Source organism: Thamnophis sirtalis, unplaced genomic scaffold (assembly GCF_051295495.1).
Source record: "Thamnophis sirtalis isolate CommonGarterSnake01/CBP01778 unplaced genomic scaffold, rThaSir2_p1.2 scaffold_10, whole genome shotgun sequence".
NCBI lineage: Eukaryota > Metazoa > Chordata > Lepidosauria > Squamata > Natricidae > Thamnophis > Thamnophis sirtalis.
This window is the reverse complement of record NW_028261390.1, coordinates 43928533-43949458: the sequence shown is the minus strand read 5'-3', so window position 1 is coordinate 43949458 and position 20926 is coordinate 43928533. Positions and strand designations below refer to the sequence as shown.

The 20926-nt window shown below is 37.5% G+C and overlaps 1 protein-coding gene across 2 annotated transcripts in view; it reads left to right on the top strand.

Annotated features, from left to right (window-relative positions):
• The first annotated feature begins 323 nt into the window (after positions 1 to 323).
• FGL1 (fibrinogen like 1) overlaps positions 324 to 20926 on the top strand; it is a 34994-nt gene continuing 14391 nt past the window's right edge. Inside the window, exons 1-6 of one of the 2 annotated variants that reach the window (XM_014052305.2) lie at positions 324 to 501; positions 3729 to 3877; positions 4611 to 4686; positions 13814 to 13994; positions 16800 to 16959; positions 18298 to 18395. In XM_014052305.2, the coding sequence (XP_013907780.1) occupies positions 4621 to 4686; positions 13814 to 13994; positions 16800 to 16959; positions 18298 to 18395 (505 nt within the window). In that variant the 5' untranslated portion in view covers positions 324 to 501; positions 3729 to 3877; positions 4611 to 4620. Of the gene's footprint in view, positions 502 to 3613; positions 3878 to 4610; positions 4687 to 13813; positions 13995 to 16799; positions 16960 to 18297; positions 18396 to 20926 lie in introns of both variants that reach the window. The other variant, XM_014052304.2, reaches the window with a different exon arrangement.

The window sequence follows — 20926 nt, the reverse complement described above, 5'->3', positions numbered from 1 at the left end:
AAAATACCACCTCTAATCACACAGCATACTATAGTATAACCAAACCATAGTTTGGTGTAGTTTGCCCACAAGAGACATTTTGTTTTCCAGCTTTATTGGATATTTTTCTCAACAACCAATAAGGAGAGTTTCCCATTCTCTCTTTTTCCGAAATAACAGCCTGCAATGAGATTGATGCCTAACCAAATTCTGTCTAAAATTCTCTTATGAAAAAGAAATTGATCCTTACAAAAAAGAAGAATACACACACTGGGTGAAGATGATTCTATTAGCACTGTCTTTATAACTGTCAAGCCCAGCTCCTCCAAACATTCCTCGCTCCTGACTCATTATAGTTTGAACAGTTAACAAATAAAAGCAAAAAAAGATTCTAGGGAAAACTTGGATCAGCTCTGAAGATACTAACTTTCCAGTTTTCAGAGGTAAAACAAGCAGTTTTTTCGAATAGAAGTGATGTATTTTTACTATCTGGCAAGGATGAAGATGCGGGAATGAAGGAAGGTAGGTTGCAATTCTAAAGTATGTTTCCTAGAACTTTTAAAATAAGTTCAGAAGAAATCTCAAGTAAATTCACATCAGACTGAATTGATAGCATTGCATCTTGTCATTGAGGCAAGCATTGGAGACTTTCTTGCAAAGAATGTGAATACATTTCCATATATAATAGCAAAAGCTTTTTTTGCCCATCACTGGGTGAACACTAATCTATTATGCGGCCTTCAGGCACATAATTTGACTTGAAGGCTATATAATTGAGAAGAGGCAAGTCTCCTATAAAAACAACCCACCAAGATCCTTGCCTGTCACTACTACAACTGACAAGAAGCTGCTTACGATATGCTTTCACTGTATATGTTGGAATTGCCCCGACTTGGGGATTACCCAATCTTTTTCAATTAGATAATTAAATGTAAAGTTATTTGATATTGCTGGATTAAAATGATACTGTTGATATAATATAAGCATTATCTTGACACAAACTGTAAAATGTGCATAGCAATTAAATTGTTCCATCTATATCAGATTAATTATATCTAAAATTAAAAGTGACAACAAGCCTTTTGAAATATTATTTGCATCTTGTTTCAGAATGATAAATATTAAAATTGTATCCATATTTATATACCCTTCAGCATGGTTTTGTTTTTTAGTTTGATGTGGCTATTTTCCATACATACAGTATTTGTTTTTTTAATTAAAAATGACTCATCAGAAAAAGAGAAATGGTTGCTGTTGTTACTATTACACTATGCAATTTTCTTCTACCATTCTCTGGCTTTGCACATTCTTGGATGTGTTTCAAAAAGATTTTGAAAATTGATTTATTCAATGTAGCAGACTAATTGGTGGAAGGGTGGTGAGCAGATAATCGCCATGACAGGAAAACTGTTTTTCTCTAAATTCTATTAGTAAAGTTAGAGGGTTGATAGGTTTATGTTGAATATTGTATTGTATATTTTCACTGTAACTATAAATATATTATGATTTACTTTGCTTGTGTTTCTTTTATGCAATTTTAACTGCAATTTAATTCTAAGTCAGAAGGAATCTATTAACAACTTTTCTAGCTATGGGATTTCGAATATTCATTCCCCTTTCCTGTTTTATTTAGCATCTTCAAAAATCTGATGGGTGATATATCATCAGATGATTCCTGCTATAGAGTTCTACCATGAACCAAATGGGAGATATATCAGTAGTAGGAGTCATGAGTGTAGGATGGGGAGGAACCAGGGGTGGGATTCTACTGGTTCAGCCCAGTTCGGGCAAGCCGGTAGCTCTAAAGATCAGCTGGGAGCAAACCGGTTCACTCTGACCTTCAGGTGGGCCTGCCCCAGAGTTATACCTACCTATATCCCCTTGTTTTTTAGCCCAGCTGATAGGCAGGACAAAGCAGATTGCTGCACCTCAGCTGTTTTCCAGTGCACTACCCACGCTCACGTCAGGCACGTCAGGTGTGCATGTGAGCAAAGCACACACTCAGCGAACCGATTGTTAAACCAGCAGTATCCCACCCATGGGGTGAACAGTTTCAGACTAAAGCCAAGCAAAATGAAATAGTGGCTAATCCAGAAACCAACTGATTCCAGGACTGTATCAACATTAACCATTGGGGGTTGTGGTTCCTCTGAAAGAGTAGGGTCACAATGTAGGTGCAAGTAGAGGCTCTAGCCAGCAGGAATTTTGCCCCATTTTGGCTGATGTATCACTTGCAGTCTTTCCTGAAGTAGGAGGTACTGAGATCAGCTTCTCACACCCATATCACTTCTCAGCTAGATTACTGCATTTCATTCCCTGTATAGCTTCTCTTAAAGATCCTCTACAGACATCAAGTGTATGTCTACCAGTCAAGCATATTATTATCTGGTACCAGGAGCAATGAGTTTTTGGTGAAGTAGAGTCTCCCTATCCATTGCACACAAATAGTGTGCCTGCTATGGATTCCCAACAATAGGAGTCTCAAAACAGGCCTTCTCAGCATGGGCTCCTTATCTCTACACCATCCTGTGTCAGAAATAAAACTGTCTCCTTTCCCAATGATATTCCAAAGGCTAATTGAACCCTGCTTATTCTGGAAGGCGTGGGAAGAGCACACTATTTAGAGAAAGCAGGGCCATGAGTGAGTGTTGATGAAGGATATTATTATATTATCTTTACTATTTTTGTACTATTAAGTTTGTATTTTATATTGTTGATTTTATCAAACATATCACTGTGAACTGCTTAGATATAAACTAGATGTTCCTATTGCCATGCAAATGTTTCCATTTGTCATAGCGGCCATTGTTTCCTCATCATGAAAATAGTGTATGAATCACTTAATAAAAAGTACCTGGGTAGAGCAGTGGTGGGTTGCTAACTGGTTTGCTAACTGTTCGCTCATGCTCATGCACACAGGTGGGTGGGCAGACCCTCCCACCACCACCATTACTGGTTCGGCAAAACCAGGTCGAACCGGGAGCAACCCACCTCTGGGGTAGAGTCATCTGTAGATATTTTTATATATTTCCAGATCAGTTTTATGTGGCACTCAATAACTCCTAGAAATGGCAATTTGAACACTTCACAACTTTAACACCTATTTCTGAGTTGCAATCTGACATAGCATGTATTATAATAGTAGCATTTTAATAGCATAATAGCAGTATAATAAATATGGTTAAAATAAGTTCCATTGTAGCTATATGGGAGAAAGTGCTAAGAGCTGGAAGCTTAGTATTTGATGTTATATATACTATATAACAAATTCCCACTATATTTGATATTATGTAAGATTATTTAGCTTTTCTTGCAACTGATATTTTCTTTTGCAAATATCAATGCATAACAAAATACCACCAACCCTAGTTAATACATGATGAGCTGTAGCTGTGTTTTTCAGATTAATCTGGCAACTTAATGAGGCACTGTAGGCTGTTTGTTGTTTCGTTTATCTAATTATAGACCTTGATACCATTTGGTTTATTGTTTTGCTATCACTTATAATAATGAAACTCATTAGGAAATAAATAAATCATTATTTAGCCAGCACAATTTAAATGTGTGTTCTAATGTCTTTAGCTTGAACATCAGAACTTCCCCAAATAGCTATGTGCCTTTAATTTATCCACAGTGAAAATTTTATTGGATTGCAACTGAGAGAATATTTTGGGATCTGAGAAAACATACATAGAGATGCATAATAATCTTCTCAAGCAGATAAACCATTATCATATTAACTTTGTAAGATCAATTGATTGGACAATCTGAGGAGCCATTTCTCCCCGATGGGACTAGCCTACCCCAACTTGCATCAGCGGAAGAGACCTGCTACAGATCCCATTGGGCAGGTTCAAAGAAAAGAGCCTTTCCTGCTGTGACCACTCTACCACTGAAGGTGAGAACTGCCCCTGCACTTTCGGCCTTCTGGAAGGGTACTAAAATTCAGATTTGTCAGTTGGCCTGGGGCCCCAAGGAGGGGGTGATCACTACTGGAGGTGGAAGATGGGGTAAGACAACCTCATGCGCCCCGGGAAACTGTTCTTTCTGTTTCTGGTGCTCTCGCATGTGTGCACCGGGGAGCTGGTCTTGCAGTTTCTGGCACTTTGTGCTGGAAAAGTTCACCAACACTGCTCTATACTATGTAAATCATGATTCATGTTTATGTAACATAATGTGGGAGCCCAACCAATTGTGATTTACTCACCAGTGAGATATTCAAGGTATACAGTCCAAGTCTTCAAAGACCAAATCAGTTAATAAATATATAGTTTACACTTCAGTTGATAAATAAGTCATAAAATGCTATCTTATCTAACACAGGTAGATCCCAATACCCTTTAATATTTTTTTTAAAAAACTATAATTTCTTTTTCCAGGGTGATACCTGGTTAAGAAACATTTTTAACCTTAAATTTGTCTTAAGATATGCTTTTTTTTCCTATCGCCTGAAAATTGGCTAGAACTTTGAAGTAATCTGATTTCTATCACTATATATCTCCACCCTATCAAGACAATGAAGAGCCAATGAGAAAACAAACAACCAATCCCTAATGGCTCCTACACAGTGCCAAGTGCTAAGAAGTTACGCTTGCATTTCAGCTGACAAACAATGCTGGTTTTCTTTGCAGGTTCATCAAAATGGAAAAGTGGAGTTTATTTTACTTACTACTTCTACACATTACAATCATATACCCCCTCGACTCGGTAAGTTTTACTCTTTGCAAGAATATATGTATGTTTTTTAAAAGGGAGGAGCAAAGTGAAAAAGCCACGCATAAATTGTATTCACAAAGGGGATGTAGTGATCCAGAAATGAACTGGATAGAACAGATTCTGCTAAATAATTAAAACCGTGTTTGATTTTTAAAAGCAACTAGCACAGGGAAGGGGACAAAACCTGAATTTGCAGGTTTTATCTGACGATAGCATCCCTTTGAGCCTCAAAGATTGGGCAATTTCAAAGTTTTATTATATTTTTGTAACTTTGATGAAATGCTTAGAGGTAAAGTGGAACTTTAAGTTTGCCTCTCTAGTTCTTGTTAGCTTTTTCACAAATAGGACCTTAACAAAAAAATGGTTCAGTTTAACTTCTTCCTTCATCTCTTGCTCATGCCAGCAGAGGGCAGGTACTCCCTGGTAGTTATGAACATTCTTACTTTCCTTTCTCATTTTGTTCTCATTCTCCCTTTGTGTCAGATGTAAGTCTTGGTGTTATATGTTTCTAAACTAGCTCTGTTTCCTATCCCAATTTAATTACTTTCACTCCATTACTTCTCCTGTGCCTACATTGCCTGACTTTTAAGTTTGGGGCTAGTTAAACCATAACCATCATCAGCATAACTCAACAAGATTTTTTTCCTATCCCTACCCAAAAGCTAAAGGTTTACCTATTTCTCAGATGTAACAAGTCCTATTTCTTATGTTCTGCATACTAGCTATTAATCATTCAACTTTAATTTTTCCCATCTTCCTTACAAATCACTAGATTGCATCAATGTAAATTAGCTATAGTATATAAAGATGTCATTTATTGGAGCATTCTAGTGTCAAAAGGGGAGTTACCAACAAAATCATTTGTTACATGTGGTTTATAATATTTGTCCATTGTTTTTGTAATAAGAACTTACAAAAACAATGAAAATATTATAAACCATATGTAACAAATGATTTTGTTGGTAACTCCCTTTTTGACACTACATCAATAGTAGAAAAATATTAAGTTTGGTTGCTAATAATTATTCAGCTATAATGTTCAAGAACATGCTGACTGTGTATTCCTTTACTATGTTAGTAAAAGCTTACCTCAAGCAATCATCAAAAGGAACTTTGTCCTTAAATAGTATAACTAGATTTTACTATTATTATCTTGGTGGTCAATGAACGTAGGGTTAGAATTAAAATGTAAGAGGTGTGGATATGGTTTGAGACATAAAGAAATATCTTTGTTATTGTTTGTAATTGGATGCTGAATTCAAAATTCTTCATTCCAAATTATCAGCATTTGTATTTGCCTTATGGAGCTCATCTAAGAAAAAAAGAAACTTTTTGTAAAATATTGTATCTACTTGGATGTAATTTTTAGCTTGTAATTGGCCATATAAGTTATAAAAGCATGTGTGTGTTTATCAGTCATAGCAGCTGGGAGAAACATGCAGTTACATGCCTGAAAACCAAAGAGTTTGACAACAGCTGTTTAATATCTTGCTTTGAATTCAGATTTTTTTTTTAAAAATGTACTTAGTAAAGCAGGCTGACTCAGTTACAATCTGTTTCCAATTAGTGATTTAGCCACAACCTAAATAACATCCCACCCAATGTTTTTGTTTTGCATTTTAAAGGATGTTAAGGGACTATCCTCAATCACTTTAAAATTTAGAATTCTGTAGTGTTCCAGGTAAGTGGCCTTAATTCCACTTACTTGTGAAATATTATTATACAGTAGAACCAAAAAATTGGATTTTTTGTCCTAAATTTTTGATGCATAGAATTTGCAGCAGATTTCTGTTATGGTATTTGTAAACGTGCAGAAAATGTCTTTTTCCAGATGAAGCAAATGTAGCATTCTCAACTCAAGTCTGGTGTTGCCCTTAAGTGACTTGTTTAAAGATCAACAAAGGGACGAGAAGGAAGCTGGTGATTATTTGTGATGTAATTTATTCAGATAGATATTTCATCCACTCCCTTTTTTATGCTTGGAAGCTTTGGGATTTGGTAAATTGTTCAGGAAAAGTCCCAAAACTTCATTTAGAATATTTATGTCAATAGTAAAAGCCCTAGTATATAAGAATATAAATGCAGAACTTCCACTTCAGATATGCTACCAATGATAGACAGCTAAAACTTTATTTTTCTTTAGGGGAGAAGGAAATGATTCTTTCTTTCTTTCTTTCTTTCTTTCTTTCTTTCTTTCTTTCTTTCTTTCTTTCTTTCTTGCTTGCTTGCTTGCTTGCTTGCTTGCTTGCTTGCTTGCTTGCTTCCTTCCTTCCTTCCTTCCTTCCTTCCTTCCTTCCTTCCATCCTTCCATCCATCCATCCATCCATCCATCCATCCATCCATCAATCCATTTATCCATCCATCCTAAAACTGAAGGAATGGGATGAGAAACTCAGGAATGTGATTTTATTTAGGTTTATTGCCAAATATGCATTTTAATGCAAATTGAAAACTGACTTAACAGGGAAACATGATAAATTGTACTTTCTCATTTGTCTCTAACAACTTATTTCCATGAAGTATATCAAACTATTTCACCAGCCAATCTTATTTCCTGTATCACAAGTGGGCAAGGAGAAAAGTATCTGAGGAGAGACTGTGGAGAGAAGGGAATATTATAACTCTGATGTAAAATCTGGATATTCCACCTCTTGTTTCAGGTGGAAATTACTTGCAGTTAAAAATTACTTTTCACCATTATCTTTTCAACGTTCCATTGCATTCTAACAAAAAGATTGTTTTTAATGTGTTAAGAAGTTCATATTTAAGAAAGAAAGATAAAAATGCTCCTGCTTCCTTGTATATTTTACAATTGGACAGTCAATACAGTGAGCATCTGTGTTTTTTAAAATCCCAGGATAGATGGGATATGGTCTATCCGAAAGATAGCCCATAATCAGCTAGCAACTACTGAGGGGTGGCAAGCTGTGGAATTCTGGCAGTTGAGATTCACAAGTTTTAAAATTGTTAAGATTGGACAATCCTGACCTAGAACAGCTAATAGATTAGTCTGTTTGTGGGTAATGTATATGTGTATATGTGTTGTTTTTGTGAGGTTACTATTATAATGCTGATAATGTGTTAAGAGCTTTAATTTGGTATTTTTATTGTTTATTTGTTTGGTAGCCATATAGGGTTGTTTTATGTAATAGAGATGATCATATAAAATTTTCAGATAAGTAACAGAACAATCCTCAATCATCCTCAGAATTAATTTTCTTCCAGTTTTGGCATTCTTCTTACAGTCTTGAGAATTGAAGAGATCCATTTGCTGTTTAATAATATTTCTTTTTGGCATGAAGCTCATGTGTTCCCCACCTTTTGTCAAATAGGAAAAAGTCAATTTCCTGTCATGCTTGTTTTATTAGACTAGGACTCCTTCCAAATAAGTATTTATTGACCTTCATTTTCAGAGGTTGCAGGCTTGCTTATTTTCTCAAAGCTGTTTCCATCTTTTTTTTCTAGTGACAAAAATACATTAAGAGATGGAAGAATGACATTTTTGCCACAGGGTATTCCTCTTTCTGCATTTTCTCCTCCATCACAGAAAAACATGTTCCTTATGCTAACCCAGTAATACAGTTAGCCACAGGAAAACTGCCTTTTATACTGATTGTTAGAGCATTAGCAAAGCTTCTTTGGACTGTCATTGTGCCTCTCCCTCCAGGATGGCTGAGCAACCACACTCAACGTGTGGTCCTCAATGGAACTGCATCTACATGGAGGGAGGTATGTAGTGGAGTACCCCAAGGCTCTGTTTTAGGCCCAGTACTCTTCAACATCTTCATCAATTATCTGGATGAGAGGATAAATAGAGAACTCATCAAATTTACAGATAACACCAAGATGGCAGGAATAGCCAACGCTCCAGAAGATAGGCTTAAGATACAGAAGGATCTTGACAAACGTGAACATTGGGCACTATAACAAAATGAAATTCAATGTTAAAAAAGTAAGGTTCTACATTTAGGCAAGAAAAACAAAATGCACAGGTACAGTGTAGGTGGTACCTTGCTCAATAGTAGTAACTGTGAAAGGGATCTTGGAGTCCTAGTGGACAACCATTTAAATATGAGCCAGCAGTGTGCAGCAGCTGCCAAAAAAGCCAACACAGTCCTAGGCTGCATAAACAGAGGCATAGAATCAAGATCACATGAAGTGTTAATACCACTTTATAATGGCTTGGTAAGGCCACACTTGGAAGACTGCATTCAGTTTTGGTCGCCACAATGTAAAAAAGATGTGGAGAATCTAGAAAGAGTGCAGAAAAGAGCAACAAAGATGATTAGGGGACTAGAGGCTAAAACATATGAGGAATGGTTGCAGGAACTGGGTATGTCTAGTTTAAAGAAAAGAAGGATTAGGAGAGACATGATAGCAGTGTTCCAATATCTCAGGGGTTGCCACAAAGAAGAGGGAGTCAAACTATTCTCCAAAGCACCTGAGGGCAGAACAAGAAGAAATGGGTGGAAACTAATCAAGGAGAGAAGCAACTTAGAACTGAGGAGAAATTTCCTGACAGAACAATTAATCAGTGGAATGGCTTGCCTCCAGAAGTTGTGACTGCCCCAACACTGGAAATTTTAAGAAGATGTTGAATAACCATTTGTCTGAAATGGTATAGGGTTTCCTGCCTAGGCAGCGGGTTGGACTAGAAGACTTCCAAGGTCCCTTGCAATTCTGCTATTGTATTGTATTGTATTGATGCTTTCCTTACTAGCTGCCTAATATCAACACATATTTTCTACTGCCATAGATTGGATTGCACTGATGGCAGGAATTAAATGAAAAACAAAAAAATCTAAAATGCAACCCAAATATTTGAACAGTGAATATGCACTCCATCTTGATCCAGAGTCAATATGCCTCAAGCAATAAATACTTATTTAACACAGCCCAGAAATGAATGCCAAAGATGAGAATATGTTACCAGTCTAACATATTCACTCATCACTGCCTTCCTATTTAGTTCATTTCCTGCTGTTGTTTAACAACCCTGAATTATGTCTTGTAGAATGAAAAAAAAAAGGAGGGAAAAAGCCTAGCCCCAGATTAATCTTCTCTTTTACCACAAATAATAGCATGTATTGTATATAATAGTAGTATGCCTGTGGTAATTGCCTACTTTTAAGTCCAGCCAAACTTAATTAAGTTGAATGATGAGAAGGCTTATGTTTTAAACTGACCAATTTCAAATGCACAATTATAAGAAAATAATTTCTGGTGTTGTCACATTAATAGAAAGGGAACATTAGCAGACGAATGTGATTTTGAACATGATGCATGTATACAGTATTTGTATAAAGCAAAGCACCTTTGGCACTATATGTCATTTTTTTCAATCTCTGGAATTCCCACTGCAAATGTTGGAACTGAAAAATAACAATGTAAGCCAGAGACTGGTCTTTTTGGTCCTGTGGGCATATTTGGAATTTTTAGAGAATGTTGAGGCATGTTCCATAAATGGTATGGTCAGTTCCTAAATTTGCAAAAGGCAAACTGGTTAGGTTATTGGAAATACAGATGACGCATGAAGGTTTTGTTGTGGAGTGTTCTAGTTTCCCCCTTTTAAAACCAATATTTTACAAATGTAGTACAGTGATCCTGGTGAAAACCAGGAGAAGGATATGACTTGGGAATGCTGGCAATGTGGATCCAATAGTACTAGCTGTTAAGCAACTTACAACTTACTGTCCGTAATTGGGGAATAGGGTTAGATTTATTCTGTCTGTATCCCTATTGCCCTGATGCAAGGGCACACCAATGTTTCCAAAGGACATGTCCTCAGGTTAACACTTGTATCTTACTGTCAGTTCACAGCTGAGGCAAATCATAAGTGAGTTGAGATCCCTCATTTCTGTAAGATGTGTTTCCTTTTTATTCTGGATATAGATCTTCTGTGGCACATGGAAGAAAAACCAATTAAGATGATACAGTTGGAGGTGGCAGAGTGTCGGTCGCAATTAGTCCTGCTCAGGACAGTTTTTTCTATCCTGTATCCTAGACTCAGCACCTTTACCCCAGTGCTGTTTTGGATATGAGGGACTCCCAGATTCCATAGCCACTTATTTCTCTCTTTTTTTAAAATGTGCAGATTGACCTGCCAGTTGACTGACCTAGTCCCTGGCTCAGTGCATGCAAATGAAACTATAATTCTAATATAAAAGATCCATTCTTGTGCTCTTGTGACTTTTGTGGCACGGTATTCCCTTCACAGTGCCTGCACTTTGCAACTCCCACATGGTTCCTTACAGCAAACCTGCATTCTCAACATGGTTCCAGCAGCTGCATTTCAGAACTCAAATGACCACTGGATAGTGGTCTGGATGCATAAAAATTGATTGCTGCTACCCTATAAAGATTTTGTAAAAGTTATGTTAATCATGGATGATCACTGGGGAAAATCATTACTGTGTCTAAGGAACAATTAAAAGGTTGCACATAGCAGTTAGGCTTTTCCTCCTGGATGGTGGATGGTGTTGAAAGGTCTGGAGCAGTGATGGCTAATCTTTTTGTCATTGTATGCCGAAAGCGTGCATGTGTGCATGCACACCCATAATATAATGTGTGCGTGACCCCCCGATGACCCCTACACATCTCACTCCCCCCTGCATGCAAACGTGACCCCTGCACTCTCCTTGCCCCCATGTGCATGCATGCATGACCCCCATGCTCCCCCACATGTGTGTGCAATCCCTACGCATGCGCCTGTGACCCCCACGCATGCACCCACAATCCCCTGTGCATGAGCACACATCTCCTGCATGCACTCCATTGCCCATAGATGCATGGCAGAGACACAAAAATCAGCTGGCTGGCGGGAGGCACACATGCATGCCCAGTAGAGCTGAACTGGAGGGATGGCTCGCGTGCCCGCAGATAGGGCTCTGGGTGCCACACCACCTGCGTGCCATCATGGATCTGGAGTGTCAACTGACACCACCACCAATCATGATCCTTAGAATATCACATGTTGAAGTTGAATGAATACCAGTGCAGCAGACTCCTATTTCAGGAGTCTATTTGAACAGGAGTTAGAATGGCATGATTTTCTGCTGGCTTTGGAATAGGAATGCAGTAGAACAGTTGGGTGGATGTTTCTTCCACTTCCTTCTCTTTCTCTCATCTTGTCTAATTGCTAATCTCATGTCACTCCCTTCTGTCTTTCTTTTCAGGCATAGAGCACAGCTTTTTGACCTTCTTCCTGGTAGAATGTAGTTAACTAGATCCTATCCATATGAAGAATTTCCCATAAATAAATATCCTTTCTACTCTACTTAGGAAATCTGCTTAATTAAGTATTGTTCAGATCAGGTTCTGGTATTAGGCACTCTCACATGCACACATAATGATTACTCCATTCCTTCTTCCTCAATTGTCTTCAAAGCAGTGACGTGTGGTGAGGTTTATGGCTGGTGAGGCACTGACACAGTGGTGGGTTTCAAAAAATTTTAGACTTGTGGACTTCAACTCCCAGAATTCCACAGCCAGGCATGCTCAGTTCCGATTTAAAGCGACAGCATTTGTTTTTCTCCTTTGTGAAATAGTTTCCTTCTTTCTTTTTCTTTTTCTTCTCCCTTCCCCTCCTTCCTCCCTCTCTCCCTCCCTTCCCCCCTCTCAAACACACACACACACACACACACACACAAGTTGGATTGGACTATCTCTCCTACCCCCTTCCCTCTCTCATTCAAACAAACTCTCAAGCACACACACACACACACACACAAAGTTGGATTGGAGGGAGTCAGGGAGACCACAGGAGGAGGCAGGAAGCCAGTCAAAGGAGCACACACACTTTCCCCCAGCCCCGGAAGGATCCAGCCCAGCTTCACTGATTATAGGTTTGAAAAGACAACATAGCTCTGCCTGCAATCAAACTACACTTGGAGGGAGAGCACTTCCCTCCAGCCTTTGCCCAAAGCCTCGCACCAGGACGATGAAGTTTGAATTCCTCCCCCTCCCTCTGACCCACACATACCTTTTCCAGCTGTTTCGGAAAGAATTTCAACTCTGCTCTTGCCTGTCATCATGAAAAGAAAAAAAAATGTAAAAGGAAAAAGGCAAGAGCTGAGGTCAGGCTGAGCTAGTTGCTGCCAGAGTCACCGTGGATGACTCTGCTTAACTGTTTAAAAACGCCTCTAAAAAGCACCCTCTACAGGAGGAGGCAGGAGATCAATGTGCCTCACCTACGTCAGGAATTTTTAGGCTTTTAACTCTTGCTTAACTCTGCTCAAGTGACCATAAAATGCCTAAAGTCAGACTAGATGAGGCACATCATTCTCCTGCCCCCTCCTGTAGAGGGCGCTTTGTTAGAGGCTATTTTAAACAGTTAAGCATTAAGCAGAGTCATCCACGGTGACTCTGGCAGCAACTAGCTCAGCCTGACCTCTGCTCTCACCTTTTTTCCTTTTACATTTTTTTTCTTTTCATGATGACAATGGTGAGGCTGTTCCTCCCCTGCCTCACCTGACTGCACGTCACTGCTTCAAAGCATGTCAATGATATTGTTACAATGCCCACTTTGGTGATATCAATCCACCAGTTATTCATAAATGCCTTTTATTTGGTTGAAAAGTTCTCTATTTCCAGAATAAACTCTATGTCCTGGATTAGCATCAATTAAATATGAGAAAAAATAGCACAAAAAAACCAAGAAAATTAGAGAATATATGTCATTTATCAACATTTTTATTTAGAATAACAAAAACAAGTTGTACACCCTGGTTTTCTATTAGTTCACTTGATATCATTTGAATCCTCTTGAAATTCTTTTGTCACTTTTAAAAAACAGAGTCAAGGAAAGGTTTTCTAACACATATATATCTTGAAAATATATGTGGATTAGAAAACTATGTATCTTGAAAATCCCCCAATTATTTTTAGCTCTATATTTGTTGCTTAGGCACCTTTTCAGGAACAAAAGGAATCTGTCCTATACACTTTTCCTAAATAACTAGGAGCAATAAACAAGATCTTAAAAGCTCAGCTATCTATTAAGAAAAAACATTCCATATTATCTGAATGTAGTAGGATCTTTTAGGAACTGGTTATGAACTGACACTGAAGTACTTAGTAACACACTGATGAGCCCCTGTCTTTCCTCTCCTTCCTGAAGACTGTAGGAAGTTGTTTCCAAGAGCAGCTGAGACTCCAGGCCCAAGTGAGACTACTGGAACACAGTGTGAAGCAACAACAGGCAAGAATTGTGAACCTCTTAATGGAGAGGGATATACAGAGCAGAGATAAAGAAGGTGAAAACGCTGTCATCAACCTGGGAGAAGAAACAAAGTACAAAGGTTAGAAATAAATTTCGTCTTTGGTCTCCAGGTGGGCTCAAAGCATTCCTTTTACAAACCTGGGGGATGATCATTTCAACTTTTCAACTATATACAGTAAATATTACATATGTCTATGTATGTATGAGTATAGGCATAGGTAAAGGTAAACCTTCCAGTGTGTCTGGTTCTAGCGGGTGGTACTCATAGCCGTTTCTTAGCCGAGCGAGTCAGCATTGTCTGAAGACATTTCCAGGGTCCTGCACCAGCCTGACTGTATGCTGAGGAACATGGACCACTGTTTCCAACTAACTCCTGAATCATTGTGCGTGCACACAAACAAACACACATCATCAACCCATATTATAGTAAACTTCACATCATGGTTTGTCATGTAATATTCCATCAAACATTATTTCCCAATTTGGATGTTGCACCAGCTGTAGTAAAACACAACGGCTTGTCATAATGATTGAAATTAATTAATGCTCAAATTACATGAAGTAAAAAGAATATATTTAAACTTAACCCCAATGTATAGAGGATTACATGTAGTCAACTCAATAGTATGCAAAGAATTGGTGATAGGATACTTATTTGACCTGCTCTGGACTATACCACATAATCAAAAATAGTAAAGAAAAATTGAAGGGGGAAGCATTTAGCATGGTCTTGTTTTTAATCTCATAATAATTATGAGAACTTTTATTTAATTTACATAAAGCATTTTATCCTGCACAATGCTTGAAAAAGCATATCTCTAAACCCTACTCCTTCTCCTTATTAAAGGGCCTTTGTTTAGGTTTTCTACTCTTCATGAATCAAAAGTTTAGCAAAATGACTTACCATATTATTTTTAGCACACATTTTACAGTGTAGAAATAATTACTTATATTACATGGCAATAATCTGAATAGTAGTCTCTGGAGGTTTAAGTGCACTTACTAAGGAGTGTTTTCATGTAATTCATTAAATGTGATTCATATTGTGCTGTACACCAGTATTTGGTTATTAGAATTCACTTCATGCTAAATCCTGGCATATGTTGAAACTTAGATTTCAAGTTTGAAACTCTTTGTTGAAATCTATGTAGCATGGTCCAACCTTAAGAAATCAAAGAATATTAAATTTGACTAGAGAAGTGGCATATAAAGGGTGAAGTAGATTTATGACATGTTTGCCATCAATCACTGACATGAAAAAAAACTGAGCTGGAAAACTGAGCTGGAAAAAATATTTGCAGGATGTGTATTTGCAGGTCTGCTTTACATTACTTATTTAAATGTGAAATTATATACACTATATTGGCAAAAATATTCGCTTACCCATCCACATAATCAGATTAAGTTGTGAGTATTGGCAATATAATGTATCTTGAATTTTTCCAGTAGCTTTCATAAACCAATGGTTCGGGCAAGGCAGGACATTGAACGAGAGTAAACAAGACAATTAATGAAGGTTGCCCAAGTATTATAGTATTGGCTAACCCAAACTTTAGTTCTATGTTTGAATTTAATGCAATTTCAGTAAGTAACTAGCAGTCATTCTAGCCAACTTGCATAAGCTTTGTGTTCTATCATTGAATGGTTCGGTGAAGAGATCAAGCAACCAGGTTCTATTAAAACCATTGCTTCTGACTGTTCTGTGCTAGAACCACAATTCTGTTAAGTATTTCCTTCGTTCTGCCCAGAGGTGGTATTCAGCAGGTTCTAACCGGTTCTGGTGAACTGGTAGTGGAAATTATGAGTAGTTCAGAGAACTGGCAAATACCACCTCTGACTGGCCCCGCCCCCATCTATTTGCTGCTTCCCTACTCCCAACTGATCAGCATCCCAGCTGATCGGCTGGGTCTTCTTTTGTTGCCCTGCATAGGACAAGACAGCTGGAAAGCAGGTTAGTGAGGTAGGGAGGGAATGGAGATTTTAGAGTATCCATCCCCAGGAGTGGGGAGGAAATGGGGATTTTGCAGTATCGTTTCCCTGCCACACCCACCAAGCCATGCCCACAGAACCAGTAGTAAAAAAAAAATTGAATCCCACCACTGGTTCTGCCTCATGGTCCTTTTACTATCAAGCAAGGTCAGCTTTTATTAGCATTTTATGGCTATTTTGTTCCCTATTTCTCCCAGCACTAATTCATCTTCCACTCCTTATGGTAAAGGAATGCAGTTATCCAATTGACTCATATGCAAAATCAATATTGTTAACTTTTGAAGATTAACTATGACCTACATTAAGCCAATGAGATATGCATTTGCCAGCTATACTATTTTAGAAGACTCTTAGCAATTCTTTAGATGAGGAATGATCAGTTTTATCCAGCTAAAGGAAGTGCAATCCCATTTTGTTTTGTTTTTGTTTGTTTGCCTCTTTATTGCTGTTAACTTTTTATCAAGACAAAAACTTATAGACAAAGATTTATAATGTTGAACATACAAATTATCCAGGGGTTGGAAAGGATCAAAATACATGTATGTATGCATATGTGCCCTCAAGAAGTATATTTTAAAAATATTCAATATTTTTCCCCAAAATTTGTTATATTATATGTACTTACAAATGGTAACTAGAATTAAATAAATACATCCTTCATTGTATAGGTTTTCTTTATTGTTCAGTTTTTCAATGTTTAATATTACGTAACTAAAAAAGACACATAAAACAATAAAAAAAGACATTTTGGCAAGAAGCAATACATGATCAATGAATGGCATTTGCCTCATTGAATTAAAATGTGTGCAGGTATGCCATCTGATATTTTATAGCAGGAAAGAGAATGTGACTAAACTGTATGTCTAAAATCCATTGATGTTTTGCTATGATTCAGATTGTGCTGAGATCTATCAGGCTGGTCATACACAAAGTGGATTTTATAAGATGAAACCTCTGAAGAGCCCCAGTGAATTCTTTGCCTACTGTGATATGGCAGAAGGAGGTGGGTGGACAGTCTTTCAGAGACGATCAGATGGGAGTCAAAATTTTAATAGGTAAGAAGAGAATATTGTAGTTCAGGTTTGAACTATGAAGTCCTTGGTGCTCTCTAAGCTTGGTTGTTTTCTTGAAGACATTTCATTACCAAACTAGGTAACATCATCAGTGCTACTAGGGAATGAGGCTTGCTCTTATTTTTATATACTAGTGGCTTGCTCTGTCAGTGTTGGTGGGAGTGATAAGATTTCCATTAAACAAATATAATAGGAAAGATATAATAGTAAGGTTTTGGTTACACAGATTAAAATCTCTAGATTCATCTCACAGGATGGTTATTTTTGAAACAAAATTCATTTACAGTAGAATGTCTAATTCTTATAGATAAAAATGAAAATGCATCTTTTGTAAAAACATGCTCAAACTAATGTAGCTCAATGCAACTTTTTATGGTTGTTAGTTCAAATATAGTTTAATTATAGTTTAATTTTTAGAATCAATTGTATGGACACAAAGGACTGGGCCTAAAATTCCCCCAAATACCAAAAATGTACAGGTCAAGGGTGAAACTCAGCAGATTCTGACAAGTTCTGGAGAACCAGTAGCGGAAATTTTGAGTAGTTTGGAGAACCGGCAAGTGCCATCTCTGGCTGGCCCCAGAGTGGGATGGGAATGGAAATTTTGCAGTATCCTTCCCCTGCCACACCCACAGAACCGGCAGTAAAAAAAATTGAATTTCACCACTGGTGCAGGTGCTCTTGTTGAGTCTCTTAGATAACTAATTTACTTCCAGACAAAGACTGTAAAATAATATGATAACTAGCAAAATTATCTTTGGTGGCTTGCTGGTTAAGACGTGGTTACACTGAGGAGCAGAAAATATAGGAAGATAGAAATCAGTGGTATTTATTGTACTTCATATTGATTTAATGATTTTTTAAAATATTTATTTATTTATTATGTTAACATTTCATGGAAAGTGACTCTGAGCAGCATAAAACTATCCACTAAACAAAAAGTCTATAAAGATATCATTTCCTAAAACCATTATGCAATGATTATTTTAAAAGCTTCAAAAAAACCATAGTAGCAATATTTATTAATCAAATCTATATTTATTATTTTAATCAAAAGCAGCATAATGATTTTGCTTTGAGAGTATAACAAGGTTTATTGATTGTTATTGCTGGACAACCTAAAATTGCAATCAAATCCTTTTAGTCATTGATCATAATAGAAAGTAAATTATAAAATGAATTGAATTTCCTTTGTTTTTTGCCTAGAAACCAAATATATTGTAATTTGTAATTGTTAGAGAACTGCACAAACTGTTTTAAAGCCACTTTATAATCCTCTGTGATTTATACAGATCAAAGGTTTTAATCTTTTTTTTCCAGAAATTGGACTGAATATGAACAGGGTTTTGGAGATTTTACTTCAGCAAATGGTGAATACTGGCTTGGGAACAAAAACCTTCATTATCTGACTTCTCAGGGTAAGGAAAAACACAACACTTTATTAGAAAAACCAAAACCAATAATAAGAGATTGATTGATTTTGTAACAATGAACAGGAAGGTAGGATTTCTTCACAGTTGTAGTTCAGATTAAGGTATCTCTAAGTGTGATTTTTTTTGGGGGGGGGTGTTGTGGCTCAGTGGCTAAGACGCCGAGCTTGTCGATCAGAAAGGTTGGCAGTTTGGCAGTTCGAATTCCTAGTGATCTCCCCTTATTTGTCCCAGTTTTTGCCAATCTAGCAGTTTGAAAGCAAGTAGAAAAATAGGAACCATCTTTGGTGGGAAGTAACAGTGTTCCCTGTGCCTTTGGTGTAACCATGCAAATGACCATGCAGACATCTTTGAATAGCGCTGGCTCTTTGGCTTTGAAATGGAGATGAGCACTGCCCCCTAGAGTCAGGAACAACTAGCACATATGTGTGAGGGGAAACTTTACCTTACCTTTTAAGTGTGATTTGTTGCTAAGTTTGTTAATAGTTTTAGATGCATTCTGATATAGTGATATCTCTGGGAATACATTTATATATTTTATTTGATTTAGATGCCACCCAACTCCAGATGACTATGGGCAGCTCACAATGTAGCAGACAAAATAAATTACAATATGAATAAGAAAAAGGAACAAAACAGGCACAAGATAAATTAAAAAGTTACAAAAAAACCTACCAGGATGATAAATCCAGCAAACTCAAAAAGACATATATAAAGAAATCTAGCATGGAGCACCAACCAGCCTACATGAGAGGAATATCTAGGCCTTTAAAGTTCTCAAAAATCCCATCAGGATAAGAGCCATTTGTATCTCAGTAGTAGTCTCATTCCAGAGGGCAAGTGTTATGATAAAGAAGATCCAGTTTCTGTGTTGTGGTAGATTATATTGTTTAATTGAAGGAACCCAAGGGCCACCAACCCTGCCACTCTCTCAGCTGGACAGACGGCATGAGACATAAGCATTGTCTCCAATAACCAGACTCTAGGGCATATAGGGTTCTTTACGTCATAACTAGTAGCTTCAATTGCACCCAAAAGCAAACTGGCAGCTGTTACAGCTCACAGAGCAGGGATGTCATCTGGCAATAAGGAGACATCACCATCACTGCTGGCACTGCACGGTCTTCAAAGGTAGCCCCATGTACAGCCCATGGCAGTCGCTGAGCTGTGGGATGCATAGGACTTGCAGAATTTTGGATTTTTGGACTTTTTTCTAAGCAGACATGTCCAGGAAATCTATAAAAATAATTTTAAATAATTTTTACAGCCTGCAGGGTTTACTTCTAATCTGAGAAGTGCATTCTGCAGAAATGGATGTATCGGGCAAAATATACACTTGCAAACTACTGAGTCTCTCTTAAAAATTGTTATCTGTCCCAAGACACCAGGCAATTTCTTCCCAACCTGGTATCCCTTTCCATTTAAGTTGGAATCCCACTCTCTTCATTCCTTTATCTAGGATGATGGATATTGTGGTCCAGCAGAATTAGAGGACACTTGGCTAGTAAAAGCTATTTTAAGTTATTTTGTTTTTTAAAAATACCCCATAAATCTCCAGTGTTTTATTCATATATTTTCTGGTTCTTTGAGAATAATCTCAGAGATTATTACAATTTGCATATTTTAAAATATCTGCTCTGGACACTGAATCAAATTGATACAGAAAAGAGAAATAACACATGCTGGCAAGTGGAAATCACAGCCACATCAACAAACTATTAATCTGGAATTATAGTGAAGCAAATTTTTCCACTGTTTTTTCCTACCCAGACAAAGAGAATTTCTCAAAACACTGAGCATTCAGTTATAGGTTGTGTTTAGTCTGACAATCTAACAGCTAATTTCAAGTCTGGGATGTGTAAACACAGGATGTAAGCGTGTGGGTGTGCAGGTGTTCCTTTGGTCTGACTGTGTATGTGTATACTACAGTATATGTGTAGTGCTTTGCTTTGTTCTGATTGTGAGATTTGAACAGTTTACAAGCTGTTCAGACTACTTCACAGTCAGAACAAAGCAAAGAACGACACACTGTTAATATAATTCAGGTGTTAAATATATGGTTCCACTTCATGGATTATGCCTTGTCATGGCAAGTGGGCTTGCATAGCTCAGTGAAGCTATGAGGCCTTTAAACTATGGTTATGGAGAAGACTCCTCTGAGTCCCTTGGATTGCAAGGTTATCAAACCAGTCAATCCTAGAGGAGATCAATCCTGACTGCTCTTTAGAAGGCCAGATCCTGAAGATGAAACTCAAATACTTTGTCCACCTAATGAGAAGGAAGGACTCACTAGAGAAGAGCCTAATGCTGGGAAAGATTGAGGGCAAAAGAAGAAGGGGACAATAGAGAATGAGGTGACTGGATGGAGTCACTGAAACAGTAGGCGTGAGCTTAAATGGACTCCAGAGGATGGTAGAGGACAGGAAGGCCTGGAGGAACATTGTCCATGGGGTGACGATAGTTGGACTTTGCAACTAACAACAACAAAATACATGGTTAGGTATCACTAATGCATGATA